The sequence below is a fragment of the Leuciscus leuciscus genome (assembly GCF_965113295.1).
Source record: "Leuciscus leuciscus genome assembly, chromosome: 1".
In the NCBI taxonomy this organism is placed as follows: Eukaryota; Metazoa; Chordata; class Actinopteri; order Cypriniformes; family Leuciscidae; genus Leuciscus; species Leuciscus leuciscus.
The window spans coordinates 28,612,831-28,630,016 of record NC_138725.1 but is presented as its reverse complement, the minus strand read 5'-3'; the positions used below and the strand labels follow the sequence as shown (position 1 = coordinate 28,630,016).

General features: G+C 35.9%; 1 protein-coding gene across 1 annotated transcript in view; it reads right to left on the bottom strand.

The window, feature by feature from the left end:
• Positions 1-1,723: 1,723 nt before the first annotated feature.
• The window catches only part of LOC309498394 (GTPase IMAP family member 8-like), a 31,123-nt gene continuing 15,660 nt past the window's right edge, over positions 1,724-17,186 (bottom strand). Inside the window, exons 4-6 of the mRNA XM_082169104.1 lie at positions 15,419-15,460; positions 9,867-10,538; positions 1,724-3,904 (exon numbers count right to left, since the gene is read on the bottom strand). Coding sequence (XP_082025230.1) covers positions 2,805-3,904; positions 9,867-10,538; positions 15,419-15,460 — 1,814 coding nt within the window. The 3' untranslated portion in view covers positions 1,724-2,804. The remainder of the gene's footprint in view (positions 3,905-9,866; positions 10,539-15,418; positions 15,461-17,186) is intronic.

The following is a 17,186-nucleotide window of genomic DNA, read 5'->3' as shown; positions in this document are numbered from 1 at the left end:
AATAACGGGCGTGTCGAAAGGTTTCTCCTTGGTGGTGAATATGTGTAAAGTGAAACAGACAGTGCCTTTGGCTCCTCAGTGTAGTGACACAGCTCCAAAGACGGCCCAGGAAGCGTTGTAACAACTGAGACCAGATCAGACACACTTATTTGGTACATGTACCATAAAAACTTTCAAACTTCTCTGGGATCTGCATCCCATCCTCCTACAAGACGGTCTCCGTTACCCGGACAACAATCAGATAAGGTTTTATGGGTGTTAAAGAATGCAGGCCAAATGCAAGAGAGAGACCATGGAAAGACAGAAACAATCTGCAAAACGAACTCTCCTGCATTCATTTAACAATGAACTGACCAACATGAAATTAACATACATTCCAGAACATTTTGTGAATGATTTACTGGATTGGGTACTATTATGTATATACTTTGATATATATTTGATTATACAACCAAAATGGGACTCTCACTTAATTCTCGCTGAGAAGGAGAGATAAACCTATGTATTCTATGTATAACCTCTTGAGAAATGTGTAGACATGTATCTAATTCTCCCACCTCATGATTTTCAGACTTTGTTGCATACTATGGTTTACCAAAATCAGATGTGTGGCGTATTTGGTCTCTATAAACTCCAATCTGCGTCCCCAATTTGTTAGTTTACATTACATTTTGCTAACTTTGTGACACATTAGAATTATAAGAATCTTGAAGATTCTTCTCTTAAACACCCAATGAAAGTACCCATTGCAAATGTGCATGCTTGAACAAGGTCATAAAAAAAGACATTTTCCCTCCAAAGGAAGACACTTCTTATTGGATCTTAGACCTCCAAATGGGTGTGCCATCTTCATGCTTTAAAAGTCACTGACCCCAAGATCCGGCCCTCTTAGCTCTTGTCCTCGGACCTAAACTGCAGCTCCAAGTGAATCCTTGTGCACAATTATGAATTTGATTTCTGATCCTCTGTTTGCATACAAAGTCCCTTTTACGATTTTGATCCTGTTACATGCTCTAATTGCTGTACACGATAATAAATAATAATTTTTCAGTGACCCTGAAAGATCATTTTTTCCTGGAATAAATGAATAATCGAAGAGTTCATTGGAACTGATTAATTGATTGTAATATTAATTTGGCTTACCTCAAAGTTAATCTAATTAACTGACCCAAATATTAATAATTAATCATAATTGGTAATTATGGATTATTATTAATGTTTCCCCTTTGAGCTAATATTTTTACAGCGTCTTTAGTGGTGTCTACTGCTACTGGACGGCTCAGGGTTATTTCTAATATAAATTTAAAGTAATGACATTTCATGCAATGACATTTAGCACTTTGCAAATGTATCTCTCTCTCTCTCTCTCTCTCTCTCTCTCTCTCTCTCTCTCTCTCTCTCTCTCTCTCTCTCTCTCTCAAGGTCTTCTACAGATCAGAAAAGGCATAGAAAAGATGCTCAGGTTGAAGGCACGTGTGAAGTCAAATCTGGTATGTTAAACAGTTTAAAATAAGTAAAAAATATATTAAAAACATGGCTGGTGAAAATTATGAGAATGAAAAAACATTAGGGCTTCAATGACTAACCCATAATGATTGAAAAATAAATCAAATCAGCAGTTTCTTGGAAAATGAAATGTTACTTTGTTCACATGAACAAATGTTTTTTTTTTTGTTTTTTTTTTGTTTTTTTACACCTATTTTTCTTTTCATGCACTTCTAAAAACTTAGTGAATGTGGGAATATGTAGTTTAATTTCATATATATATTTAAACAATACTGCCAATTGTCATTTACAATTTTATAAAGATGCAAAGTAAAATTCCAGCCATGGACCCAACAAGAGGCCTTGCTGATGTACAGTTACATACAGAGTTATTTAATATTTTTAATATTTTAAAGTAGTTTTTCTATATTTTTACCACCAGAGCTGCTCAGTCACATTCTTCTAGATGTTGTTTATGAAGAAGGAGACAAAACCTGTCACTAGTGTGCAGAAAGTTTAATGAAACCATCAATCATCCAGGTTTTCCAAAAAAAAAGCTCACTTTGCCTGGCTAGACAGTATGTACACTGTAAAAAAATTGCTGTTAAAAAACGGCCTAATTTTAACAGTAACATGCTGTTTTCCATTAAAACAGCAATAAACCGTAGAAAAATGCATTCTGGGTGATATTGTCATTTTTGAAGAAGTAGCCTACAGGAATATACTGTGAATTAACAGCGCTCAAAGTCGACACTTGTCAACCAACAACATCTGATCTCATCTTTATTGGCTTTGTTTCTGCCATAACAAATGTGTCTTGAAAACACATTGAAAAAGGGTCAAGAGCCCAACTAAAGCAAACACTGATCTCCATAATGGTAACGAAATAAAACAAAACAACATCTAAACCTCTGTTAAATCTCAATAGGAATTTCTGTAGATGTATAAACAAATAAATTAAGTCAATCTGGTTAGTAATAAGTGAAGCTGTTAATGCTATTGTTTTAGAGTTGTTTAATCCTCCTCTGCGGAGATCTTCAGAGATATAATGTCTTCTGTGGCTGATGTCAGTTGTAGTTCTTGTGTTTCTCTTTTTTATCTTCTTGTTGTTCCTCTGTCCTTCAGTGATTCTGCTTGTTAACATCAGGTGTTCATCACTAATGCTCAATATCAGTTAATTAATCACTGAATTATATCATTAACTTCAACACTGCTTCTGTGTTACTCCAACACTCTTTAGTGTGGACACACAAGTGTTCATTTAAAACTGAAGATTTTGCAGTGAGGTTTAAAGGGTTAAATCCAAGCATTTAAATGTATTAAATAATGACACAGTGCTTTATTTTATTTGTATTCCTCTTCATCACCTTTTCCTGTTCTTCCTGTAATTCATATAGATCTTCTTGCTCCTCCAGCTTATCCTTTAGATCCAACTTCCACTTATTTTTTCTGTCTCTGAAATCATTCATTTCTTCTGCTCGTTTTCTGACTTCATCTTTATATTTCATCTGAGTCATTCTCATTTCTGAGTCATTCTCATGTTTCAAATAAAACATTTCTCTTTGAAGCTCTTCTATCTCTCTTCTCTGTTGATCTCTCTCTTCTCTGTCTTTTTCTATTTGATTCTTCATTTCCATTCTTTCCTTATCTGCCCTTTGTTTTTCTTTCTTAAGTCTCTTCATTAGTCCCTGAATTTCCTTCTCATATTTGACTGCCAATGTCTCATGTGGAGACTGAATTTCTCTTTCTCTCTCTCTCATTATTTCCTTCATACTCCTTTTAATGGACATCTCTGCCTCCTCAAACATGCTGTTAGTGAAGTGTCGTCCCTCATTAGTGTTTTTCACTTCTTCTATCATGTTTAACAGTTGAATCACTTGAGTTTTGTCTTGTTTTTCATTGTTATTGAACACCAGGAATCTGTTTCCACAATCTATGATCAGTTTCTTCAGTTCTGCAGAGTTACTTCTCTTCACATAATCTTGTATGGACTCATTCTTCAGATCGTCTCCTCTAGTGAACAGAATGATGCTGAACTGAGCAGATTTTTGGCCAAAGATCTTCTTTATCAAATCTACAGTGTCTGCTTCTTCTCTGGTGAATCTTCCCAAACTCACCACAATGACAAACACATGAGGTCCAGGTGACAACAGTGAAATACATTTCATTATTTCTTCCACCACTTGATCATTTGTCAGCGTTGTGTCAAAGAGTCCTGGAGTATCAACAACAGCTACTGATCGACCATCAACTTCACCAACTCCCTTCTCACAAACAGTCGTCACTGAATCTGAGCTTAATTCACTCACAAAATCTTCTCTTCCCAGAATAGTGTTTCCTGTTGCACTCTTTCCATTTCCTGTCTTCCCGATCAGCACAATCCTCAAACACTCCAGATCATCTGATTGACCTTCAGCACCTGAAAATCACAGTGGTAGAAAATAAAAATACTTTAAAGTGTAGAAGTATAAAATTATTGGATGTTGAATGTTGGATGGCGTAAGTTACAGATGGTTCAGATAAGATGTGATGTTGGATTATTAATGATTCTATGATCTGAAACGATAATTTTAGATTAGAAAGATAGAAACAGAATATTTTCTATCAATCTAGATTATTCACTTTGCTGACATACTTTGTGGTGCTTAAAATTATTCTCACTAGGTTTTGGAAAAGAGTAAATACTGTAAGACATTTACAGATCCACGTAATGTTTGATTTTCCAGACTTAAAGGAACACACCACCGTTTTTTGAAATATGACTTATTCACCGTCTTTCCTACATTTAGATAGGTGGGCATTGGGCAAATGCAGTTTTGTCCCAGTGCATGTATTGTTTTAGTTTGGCAGGGTCGCCGTTAGCTTATCTTAGCATAATGAATGGAATCCTTTGTTGCTAGCAAGCATGTCCTGAGTAAAAGTGTTTAAAATGGTGACAGAATTTTTGATATAATATAAAGGATTTCTTAAAAGTTGTTTTAAAAAATCATTCTTTTAGGCACACACAGATGTCAAGATTCAGTCTATGCATCTCAACAATGGTGAGGAGAAGAATATTCAATTAGGAAAAGTAAATTGCATAGACAATTCAGATCATAATTTATTCATACCGCAATGCATGATGGGAGCCATTAATGAGTTGTGATTGGTGGCAGCCACTGCAACATGCTTTATTATTGTCACCATTGTTGAGATTCACAGGCTGATTATTGATCTCTGTGTTTTAAATTAATTTATCTGAATGTGTTTTCATCAGAACAATGTTTATTAAATATTTTGAATTATAAGTAAAGTACTGATAATCGTAGGCTGAATAATCACAAAACTGCTGCTAACAAGTTAAACCAAACTACTCAATAAGTTTCCTTTTTCAGATCACAGCATGATTATGTCAAAGCATAACCAACACTATAAGATAACATTTTACTTTGTTAATTTAACTGTTATAAATCAATAACAGCAGACAAACAACAGTAAATATTAAAGTAAACATATAATGGTCTAGAGCCCAACTAAAGCAAACACCCATCCCCTTAATGGTAACTTACAATTTGTGATTTTCTCCTTCAGTGATTCTGCTTGTTAACATCAGGTGTCTTCAATAATGCTCAATCATCACTAAATTAATCACTTAATTATCTCATAAGCCCTAAATGCCGCTCCATCTGAAAGCAGGTGATGGTGATTTACTACTAATCAAGGAACCGACTTTACTGACCAGATGCGCATAACAATATCGCGATTTAAATCGCCCAGCCCTATTTCACACTGGCAGTTTAGTGCGGACCGGGGCACGGTTTGCATGAAAAATCGCTAATGTGAACGCTGTCATCGGACCCGGGTGCGCACTAGAGTACCGAACCCGAGACTACCTGGAGGAGGTGGTCTGAGCTCGGTTGCTCCCGAACCGTGGCGCGGTTCGCGTTAATGTGCAAGCAACACGGACTCGGGTGCGCGCTTGTTCAGGAAGTATAGTATCCCGCGCATGCGTATCACTGTCGCATCAGTGAAAAATCTTCTGCGAGCAGCAGAAACACGGCGTCCCCTGGATATGTGCTGAATTACACCATGTAATGAACATAAACGTAGTTGTCTCCATGCGTTTTCCGTGTGCGTTTGCGATGACGTAAGATCACTGCAAACGCACCTGTGTTCGATACAACTAATAGTATGGCAAGCCGTTTTAACATTTAATCATTTAAACTGACTAGTCTCTATTTTCATGCTACTAGTACTTATTTTTTAGATACTAGTATCTATTCCATTAAGTAGTACTTATTCATTAGCTACTAGTGTCTATTCTTTAGGTACTAGTGCCTATTCTTTAGATACTAGTACTTATTCATTAGATACTAGTACTTATTCATTAGATACTAGTTCTTATTTATTAGATACTAGTACTTATTCATTATTTACTAGTACTTCTTATTAGATACTAGTACTTATTCATTAGATACTAGTACCTATTAAATAGATACTATTACTTATTCATTAGATACTAGTACCTATTAAATAGATACTAGTACTTATTCATTAGATACTAGTACCTATTAAATAGATACTAGTACTTATTCATTAGATACTAGTACTTATTCCAATAGTGACTAGTAACTATTCTTTTGTTACTAGTAACAAAAAAAAAAAATGCCATTGACTTCTATGGGGATCTGTCATTCAGATATCAACTATTCAGTTCTGACTAGTATGTATTCCGATTGTGACTAGTACATATATATTAGATACTAGTAGTTATTTATTAGGTACTAGTACTTATTTTTTAGATACTAGTAACTATTACTAGATACTAGTATGTATTCAATAAACACTAGTACTAAGTCATTAGAAACTAGTACCTATTAAATAGATACTAGTACCGATTAAATAGATACTAGTACTTATTCATTAGATACTAGTACTTATTCAATAGATACTAGTACTTATTCATTAGATACTAGTACTTATTCATTAGATACTAGTACCTATTAATTAGATACTAGTACTTATAAATTAGCTACTAGTACTTATTCATTAGATACTAGTACCTATTTATTAGATACTAGTATTTATTCCAAATGTTACTAGTAAGATTTTTTATTTTACTAGTCACAACTGCTTTTTTACTCGTCTTATGTTATGACTAGTCAGAACGGCCACTGGATAGTTCAATTAAAAATCTTACTAGTAAAATCCAAAATCTTACTAGTAACATTTGGAATAAATACTAGTATCTAATAAATAGTTACTAGTATCTATTCAATAAGTACTAGTAGCTAATTTATAAGTACTAGTATCTAATTAATAGGTACTAGTATCTAATGAATAAGTACTAGTATCTAATGAATAAGTACTAGTATCTATTGAATAAGTACTAGTATCTAATTAATAAGTACTAGTATCTAATAAATAAGAACTAGTATCTAATGAATAAGTACTAGTATCTAATGAATAAGTACTAGTATCTATTTAATAGGTACTAGTATCTAATGAATAAGTACTAGTATCTAATGAATAAGTACTAGTATCTAATAAATAACTACTAGTATCTAATATATATGTACTAGTCACAATTGGAATAAATACTAGTCAGAACTGAATAGTTGATATCTGAATGACTGATCCCCATAGAAGTCAATGGCAAAAAAAAATTATTTGTTACTAGTAACAAAAGAATAGTTACTAGTCACTATTGGAATAAGTACTAGTATCTAATGAATAAGTACTAGTATCTATTTAATAGGTACTAGTATCTAATGAATAAGTACTAGTATCTAATAATAAGTACTAGTAACTAATGAAGAAGTACTAGTATCTAATAAATAAGAACTAGTATCTAATGAATAAGTACTAGTATCTAATGAATAAGTACTAGTATCTATTTAATAGGTGCTAGTATCTAATGAATAAGTACTAGTATCTAATGAATAAGTACTAGTATCTATTGAATAAGTACTAGTACCTAAAGAATAAGAACTAGTATCTAAAGAATAGGCACTAGTACCTAAAGAATAAGCACTAGTAGCTAATGAATAAGTACTAGTACTTAATGGAATAGATACTAGTATCTAAAAAATAAGTACTAGTATCATGAAAATAGAGACTACACAGTAAATTCCCCAGTGTTAAATCAACACTGCTCAGAGCACATATGGTCCCACTCTACATGGTGTTAAAGTAACACTGAAGCAGTGTTAAAGTTAATGAGACAATTAAGTGATCAATTGAGTGATGATTGAGCATTATTGAAGACACCTGATGTTAACAAGCAGAATCACTGAAGGAGAAAATCTCAAATTGTAAGCCACCGTTATGGCGATGGGTGTTTGCTTTAGTTGGGCTCTTGACCCTTAAATTATTAACTTTAATTTTTGTTTGGCTGCTGTATCTGACTGACAACTGCTAGATGAACAAAGAAAAAAAGTGATCTGATGGTGTTGGTTATGTTATGACAATCATCATTTGAACTTTGTTTTTGATTTATGTTGTTGGTTAAAGCATAACTGTGATTCTGCATAAATATCCAGAATTTTAGATATAATACAAAGGATTTCTTAAAAGTTTTTTTTTTTTTTTTTAAATCTTTCTTTTAGGCACACACAGACATAAAGATTCAGTCTATGCATCTCAACAATGGTGACGAGCAGAATATTCAATTAGGAAAAGTAAATTACATAGACAATTCAGATCATAATTTATTCATACCGCAATGCATGATAGGAGCCATTAATGAGTTGTGATTGGTGGCAGCCACTGCAACATACTTTATTATTGTCACCATTGTTGAGATTCACAGGCTGATTATTGATATCTGTGTTTCTAAATAAATACATTTGAAAGTGTTTTGATCAGAACAATGTTTATTAAATATAATGGATTATAAGAAAAATGCTGATAATCATATGTTGTAGAATCACAAAGCTGGTGCTAACAAGTTAAACCAAACTATCTCAATAAGTTTCATTTTTCAGATCACAGCATGATTATGTCAAAACATAACCAACACTATCAGATCACACTTTTTCTTTGTTCATTTGACTGTTATAAATCAATAACAGCAGACAAACAAAGTCTAAAGTTAATAATATACAGTAAGGGTCAATAGCCCAACTAAAGCAAACACCCATCACCATAAAGGTAACTTACAATTTGTGATTTTCTCCTTCAGTGATTCTGCTTGTTAACATCAGGTGTCTTCAATAATGCTCAATCATCACTAAATTAATCACTTAGTTATCTCATTAACTTTAACACTGCTTCAGTGTTACTTTAACACCATGTAGAGTGGGACCATATGTGCTCTGAGCAGTGTTAATTTAACACTGGGGAATTTACTGTGTAGTCGGTTTAAATGATTAAATGTTAAAACGGCTTGCCATACTAATTGAGTGTGAAACCAGACCAACGCTGCGGGGGGCGCCGGGAACTAGCGCACTCGGGTTCGGACCGCAGCAAACGAACCCAGTGGAAAAACGCCCTAAAGCTCCACCTTTTGGATATCGAGGTTTGCCGGAAAGAGAAGGTTTTCATCCATTAATCCTTATGGATTAATAAACGACCATGAGTATAATTTTTTACTCGGTTTTTACTCGGATTTTACTCGGTGGATCGTAATTTTGTGGACTATTTGCACTTTTGAAGGTCAATGTTGCTAGCCATTGTGGAACTGGGACATCATCATAAACATCATTGACAATTGACTTTCATTGTAGTGAGCCATACTTGCCCAAGGAATCTACAACCCTGATCTGATCATATAAGATTCTTTATTGTTATTGTTATTGTTATTGTCATTTCATTATTTTTTTTGTCTAAAGATTTACTTTGCAGAATTGCTATATTCCTTTTGACTTACTGTACTAGTTTAATTCAACGTATATTTCATTTTTTATATTCATGCTTTGTTCTGTTTATGATTTCTGATCTACCGAAAGCAAACCACTTATATAAAGATATAAACATTTAATTCTGTTTTTTATTGTTTGTGACAACACACTGGGAAATATACTTAGGTGTTAGCAGCGTTAAGTAAGTAGTTGGTGTGCCCCTCCTTTATTTCAGATTTACATAGCTGTGGTTGTTTATGTGGACACTGGACAGTGGTTATTGTGTTATCTTAACTTTATGAGAACATTCTGGTAACACAAATAAAATTAGCTAAATAAAACATTACAAGAACAAAACATAATGCTCTCAAAACATTTATAGAACAATAACATTTCTATCTGGGATGAGCTCATATTGTGATCATAGTGTAAGCACACAGTGAGAGCGCTGTGAGTTACACTTTTAGCTCACTGTGACTCACATTGCTCATGTTGTGACCACATGGTGAGATCAAAGTGTTGACTGGAAAGAACATCTTATAATCAATGTTTTACACTCACCCCTCAACTGAAACTCTCCAATATTGCTCTCCATTCTCTTCAATTCTTCTTTAAATTTCTCCTCTGTTTCACTTCTGACTCTGTTCTCTTGAGCTTTCACATACATCTGAGCTGAATATGGTTTAGTCTTCATGTTCTCTATATAATACAGTAGTTCTGGGATCTGTCTTGAGGTTTCAGGCTCATTTAACCCCATCACTCTGTAATGACCTCCACAGAGACGGATTAACCTCTGAGATTCTGGGCTGGATTTTATTACGTTTGTCACTGGTTGGTTAATAGTGATCCGTGTAGTGAAAAGCACCATAAAGTGTTCACTGGAGTCAAATATTTTCTGGATCTTCTCTATGTCTGCTTTGTCTTCATCAGTCAGTGGACCATCAGGAACAATGAGGAGGAAAACATGAACTCCAGGATGACAGAGAGACACACAGTTAAGAGCTGCACTGTTCAACTTCTCTTCTGAGAGCTGATGGACAGCTGGAAACTCCACCAGTCTGATCAGACGACCATCTATGGTCTTAGCCTCCATCACAGACCTGGACTCAGTCTGAGGTGATCTGGAAAGTGTTTTTTCTTCCCTGAAATGTTTCGATACAGAGGCCTTGAGAACCGCATCACTTCCACACAACACCAGATTCAGAGCTGCTTTTCTAGATGCTTGTATTGACACTGAAATGCAAGTTAGGGAGAAGAGCCAGTTTAGACTCAGTCTTCAAAAATACACAAGAACATAAAATATCATTACAATCTGCAACATTATAGTGACTGTAAATGGACTACTTATAGTATTTGACAAAACACTTTAATGAGCTTTTTGTTTAATAAATATAAACATTTCAGGTTAAAATTTACATCCGTATGTAAGGGATAGTGTGTTCTTCAGGAGCTTTTATTTTATTTAATTTCTACTTAGGGCTGGGCGATATATCGCACGATATTGTTATGCGCATCTCGTCAGTAAAGCCGGTTCCTTGATTAGTAGTAAATCACCATCACCTGCTTTCAGATGGAGCGGCATTTAGGGCTTATGAGATAATTAAGTGATTAATTTAGTGATGATTGAGCATTATTGAAGACACCTGATGTTAACAAGCAGAATCACTGAAGGAGAAAATCACAAATTGTAAGTTACCATTAAGGTGATGGGTGTTTGCTGTAGTTGGGCTCTAGACCATTATATGTTTACTTTAATATTTACTGTTGTTTGTCTGCTGTTATTGATTTATAACAGTTAAATGAACAAAGTAAAATGTTATCTTATAGTGTTAGTGATGTTGTGACATAATCATTCGGTGATCTGAAACAGGAAATGTATTGTTTGGTTTAACTTGTTAGCAGCAGTTTTGTGACTCTTCAGCCTATGATTATCAGTACTTTACTTATAATTCAAAATATTTAATGAACATTGTTCTGATCTAAAGACATTTAGATAAATTCATTTAAAACACGGACATCAATAGTCAGCCTGTGAATCTCAACAATGGTGACAATAATAAAGCATGTTGCAGTGACTGCCACCAATCACAACTCATTAATGGCTCCCATCATGCATTGCGGTATGAATAAATTATGATCTGAATTGTCCATGTAATTTACTTTTTCTAATTGAATATTCTGCTCGTCACCATTGTTGAGATTCACAGGCTGATTATTGATGTCTGTGTTTTAAATGAATTTATCTGAATGTCTTTTGATCAGAACAATATTTATTAAATATTTTGAATTATAAGTAGGCTACTGATAATCATAGGCTGAAGAATCACAAAATTGCTGCTAACAAGTTAAACTAAACTATCTCAATAGCTTTCATTTTTCAGATCACAGCATGATTATGTCAAAACATAATCAACACTATCAGATCACATTTTACTTTGTTCATTTACCTGTTATAAATCAATAACAGCAGACAAACAACAGTAAATATCAAAGTAAACATATAATGGTCTAGAGCCCAACTAAAGCAAACACCCATCACCTTAATGGTAACTTACAATTTGTGATTTTCTCCTTCAGTGATTCTGCTTGTTAACATCAGGTGTCTTCAATAATGCTCAATCATCACTAAATAAATCACTTAATTATCTCATTAACTTTAACACTCTTGAGTGTTAATTTAACACTCATATTTTAACACTTTACATCTCTGTTCGAAATCTGCAATTGTAGTTATTTGCGTAATTATCAACTTTACGTGAGTCGCGCTCTGCGACACGGCAGAGCGCGGATGATCACAATGTATTGAGGAGAATGTGCGGCTGTCAATCACCGCGCCGGTGTGGATACTGTCCTTCACAATCACAGATTAAAGCAATAAGCCCAGCGATCGTGAAGCCGTGTTTTACAGTGGATATAGGACAGCTATGGGCGTTGTTAGGCATGACGCGGAGCGGATTATGACCAAGTATTTTTATTAATAAGTTTAATTATATCAAGTGCTGTGAGAAAAGGCTATACATCTCCACCTCCAGCATCCTCACACGCAATATATCCTACTAGCCGAGAGTCCGAGGCCCTGTCCCAAATGGCGCACTTCATGCGGACTTTCGGTCTCGTGGACTTGAATTGCGCGTGCTCGCTGAGTCTACGAGTCCGTAGGCCGTCCCATTCAGCATTTTACCGCTCTGAAGTGTGCTCAGCAGCGCCCCCTTTGTACCCTTGAAGCGGTCTTCCACGAAGCCCGCATAGAAGCAGGCTCCACGCACTTTAACTACCCAGGAATCCTTGCGAAAGGCCAATCAGACAACAGATGGGAGGAGATTTCACTCACGGATAATTGTTGACATGGCTGAGAAGAAAATATTACTGTTTTTATGACCTAAATGTACATTTTACCAGTTGTTACCTACAGTTTATACAAGCATTATGGTCATCGACCAGTGGTTGATGTCTCAAACATAATAATAGCGTGTTTAATAATACGATCGCATTATGATTCATTAAATAAATAGAACCGAATGGCAGGGCTTTACTGAGTCATAGGCTATGTAAACATAGTATGAATATTGAAACCTGTAAATTGAAAAAAATATGTTTAAATTATGTTTTAAAATTGTAATCTTAGTTCAAATGGAACATTATGTATTATTATGTACAACTGTATACATCATTTAAATAAGCATGATTTATCTATTGTCTAATGCCCAGGTGATATGCACAATATCAAAATATAGAACTGTAAAATTAGGCTGTGTAGTGGACATGCAGATAAGACGTCGGAGCGCAAAAATGTGATTTCTTCTGTCCAACAACAACCAGACCGTTATTTCCGGCATGCCGAGCGAGTCTGTCCCAAAAATACCTCTCAATGCGCCCTCGTGGACTCGCGCCAAGGGCCCTATAGGTCTGCACTACATGACGTCACCAAAGTGTGGACTCTGAGGAAGTCCACAAGTCCGGAGTGTGCCATTTGGGACAGGGCCCGAGACTCCTTCTCTAAGTTTACAGAAGTGACGTAATGACGCAAAGACATGCTCGAATTTCCCGCTGAAATCCACCAGTACCACTGGAATTAAAAACATTATTACAAGATTACCGTTTTGAATCGATCTAAGGCAAGCAGAGAGTTTTGAACACTGGCTGGTTATGTACTTTCTCAAACATTTATTTTAGATATTTTTTAACCCAAAAAAGTTACGGACTGGAGCTTTAATGGCTGGTTTATAGTTTAAAAGCTAAACATTTAATGATCTGTTTGCATTTTACATATTTCAATGTACACTAATTATAAAACTATCCTGTCAGTACACTATAGTTATGCAAATTAACTAGATCTATGCATTTGTTTCCATTCAAGTGATGGAAACTGAAAATAATATCACGGCCTTCATCTTTTAGTTGAAATCGCTGATAGAATTGGCTGTTGTCGCGCCCCTTATAGGTGAGATGTTGACACAACGTGATGTGCATCCTCAAAAAGTCCTTTGTATTAAGCTTTAAGGTTTGACGTTGCATTCATGAGATATTGGTAAATTTGTGAAAACGAGCAACAACAGGCTGTTTAATTCACTAATAACTGCAACGCTTCAATTAATAAAAAATATTTTGATAAATTTGTGCCAGCACCATCGCTAGCTGCTGTGTGGCTAATTGGGTGAATATTGGGCCAATGGCCTAGGAGGAGTTTGAAAAAGTAGATTTTTCAGAAATTCAAAATGGCTGAAAAAGATTATAGAGATATGCATTTTGTAGGGCTTGACCAAAGGATTAAAACAATAATAATAATAATAATTGTTTCTAGCTGCTATGGCAGGAATGGGCAACTTCGATCCTGGAGGACCACTGTACTGCAGAGTTTAGCTTCAGCCCTGATAAAAACTCACCTGCCTGTATCTATCTAGTAATAATTCATTACATTTATATAGCGCTTTTCTCGACACTCAAAGCGCTTTACATAGAAGGGGGGAATCTCCTCAACCACCACCAATGTGCAGCACCCACTTGGATGATGCGACGGCAGCCATATTGCGCCAGAACGCTCACCACACACCAGCTTACTGGTGGAGAGGAGACAGTGATGAAGCCAATCAGTATATGAGGATGATTAGGAGGCCATGATGGACAGGGGCCAAGGGGCAAATTTGGCCAGGACACCGGGGTTACACCCCTACTCTTTCGAAAGACATCCTGGGATTTTTAATGACCACAGAGAGTCAGGACCTCGGTTTAACGTCTCATCCGAAGGACGGTGCTCTTTGACAGTATAGTGTCCCCATCACTACACTGGGGCATTAGGACCCACACAGACCACAGGGTGAGCGCCCCCTGCTGGCCTCACTAACACCTCTTCCAGCAGCAACCTGGTTTTCTCAGGAGGTCTCCCATCCAGGTACTAACCAGGCTCAGCCCTGCTTAGCTTCAGTGGGCAACCGGTCTTGGGCTACAGGGTGACATGGCTGCTGAAGTAATCCTGAAACCATTGATTGCCTTGTCCAGGTGTGTTTAATTAGGGTTGGAGCTAAACTCTGACGTTGCCTATCCCTGCCCTATGGGTTATGACCCAAAACGGCAATCCAGAGGTGGGTAATCCAGGGGCCAAAGAGTAAAAGTCCTGCCATATGTTTATTCCACCCATAAACTCAGTCAGCTGATTTCACTAATTAGTTCTCTCTCCTGTCTGAATTAGCAAATCCAGGTGATTGGCGCCACCTCTGCGCCAATCACCTTATTGTAGTGGCGCATGATTGGAACATCCTGCCGAGTTTGGGGTCTCTAGGGTTTATGCTTGTTTGATACATAGACATAATAAAACAACCTTTCACCCACCACATAGACAGCAAAGTCTTGAACTCTTAAATGCGTTTAATGTAATACATTTACATTATAAGTCTTGCTTTGATTGCCTTGCTTGCTTTGTATAACAAACAGACCCATAAATTAAATTGTTATCTGTCATATTTTCAGTTAATTATTTAGGCCTAAATGTATCTTTTGAAATGTTTTTCATCCTACAAATCTAAGATGGTTTGGATGTTTGTTAGTTTTTTGAAGGATTAGCCAAAACAACTGCAATTATGCATTCATGTGTTGATATACTAAATTGATTCACATACTGGTAGGGCGATCACCACTTCCACTTCCACTCCTCCTTATTCCTGCAACAAAAATAGGGGCAACAAAAAAATGAGCAGGTGTAAGTAGATCTTAAAAAAAGCTTAAAACATATATCATTAATAATTTCGTCAATAATAAGAGTTAAGGGCAAAGTTTAGCCAATTCAAATTTGTGTAACGAAAAGGCAATAATATATCATATTTCTGTTTTCATTTCATAATGTATTAATTTATTTTACTAGACTGTTGCACAAGTAAACTAAATTCAACAGACGTGGGATAATGTCAGTGTTTTAATGAGGCGTGAATTGGTATTCTTTTATTTTATTTAATAAGTATTGTGTGCCTAGCCTATGACCAATTCAGAATTGTATAGAAATCTGAAAAGATTTCACTGCTTAAAAAAACAAAACTCAGATATGCCAACGATATCTCACGACCAATTCGTACGAGTGAGTAAAAGGTGGCTAATTCATACGAATCGTCTAAACCTAATGGGTAGGTCTAGGGGCGGGGTCGGGGGTAGGTCATTCGTACGAATTCATACAAATTGGGCAACTCGTAAAATATTTTCAAGTTACGAAAAATCGTACGGATTCTTACGAATTAGCCACCTCGTAAAATTCTTACGAATTGCCGTGAGATCGGGTTGGATTGTAAAGAAAAAAATATTCCTTAAACATATCTTGGAGAATGTTTTCAATGTTTATTAAGAAATAACTTATGAATATACTTTGAAAATCTATCAAATGTTTAGAAATATTGATATTTAAGTATTGAGAGTGGCTCAAGGGAAGGCTGATATATTACGCAACAACTGTGATGGGTCGCTGCCGAGCGATGCTCAAAGCAGGGCCTCCATGTGCTAGTGTTTGAGCTGTATCTCGTCCACTACCAAGCTTGGCTCGAGGTAAGGCAGCTACACGATCTTAAGCATACACACACAACGTGTTCCTTACCGCTAAGATATCATTCCGATCAAAATGAGAATTGAAAATGCTAAGCAACGGCCCGTGGAGGACGAACTACTCGTAGCTCAGACAACTAAGTCATCAGGCTATGATTGAGATGATCTGCTCCGCCGCGAAAAGAGAATTGACGAAGTCTGTTGTGTGACACGCCGTATTATAACATCAGTGATGTCACACACAGGGTGACATTTTTGATATACAACACTCGATCTGCAGCAACTGCAATAACATCCACTACTATGACCCAGTCAACACGTTGACTCTCCGTATGATCACACTGAGCTAAAAGTGTAACCGCACAGCACTCACTGTGTGCTCATGTTAAGGCCACAATGTGAATCATCCCAGCTAGAAATGCTATTAGACGTGGACTCCAACATCACTCAGATGTCAAATTTTGGTTGAAAATGAAATATGAAATATCCTTATTGAGATTAACAGGTTTAGATGATGATGATTTATTGAAATTAATAGTTTAGTTTGATGTCACCATTATGGAGATCAGTATTTGCTTTAGTTGGGACTCTTGATGTTTTAATGCTAGTGTTTTTTCTGGCTGCTGGAACTGTTTGTTATTGTAAAAACAGTTCGAGAAAATGTGATCAGATGTCAGCGTCTTGATGATGATGATATTTCTAATCATCATGTATTGCTAAGTTGCATGGGTGGGCCTAGGCCCCCCTCATTTACATTTCAGATTTCTGATTGGTTAAACATTTTTTTTTGATTTGTTAGGAATGATAGATTGACCAATCAAAATGCTAATGTTGCTATGCTGTCATCTTCGAGTGAGAGTT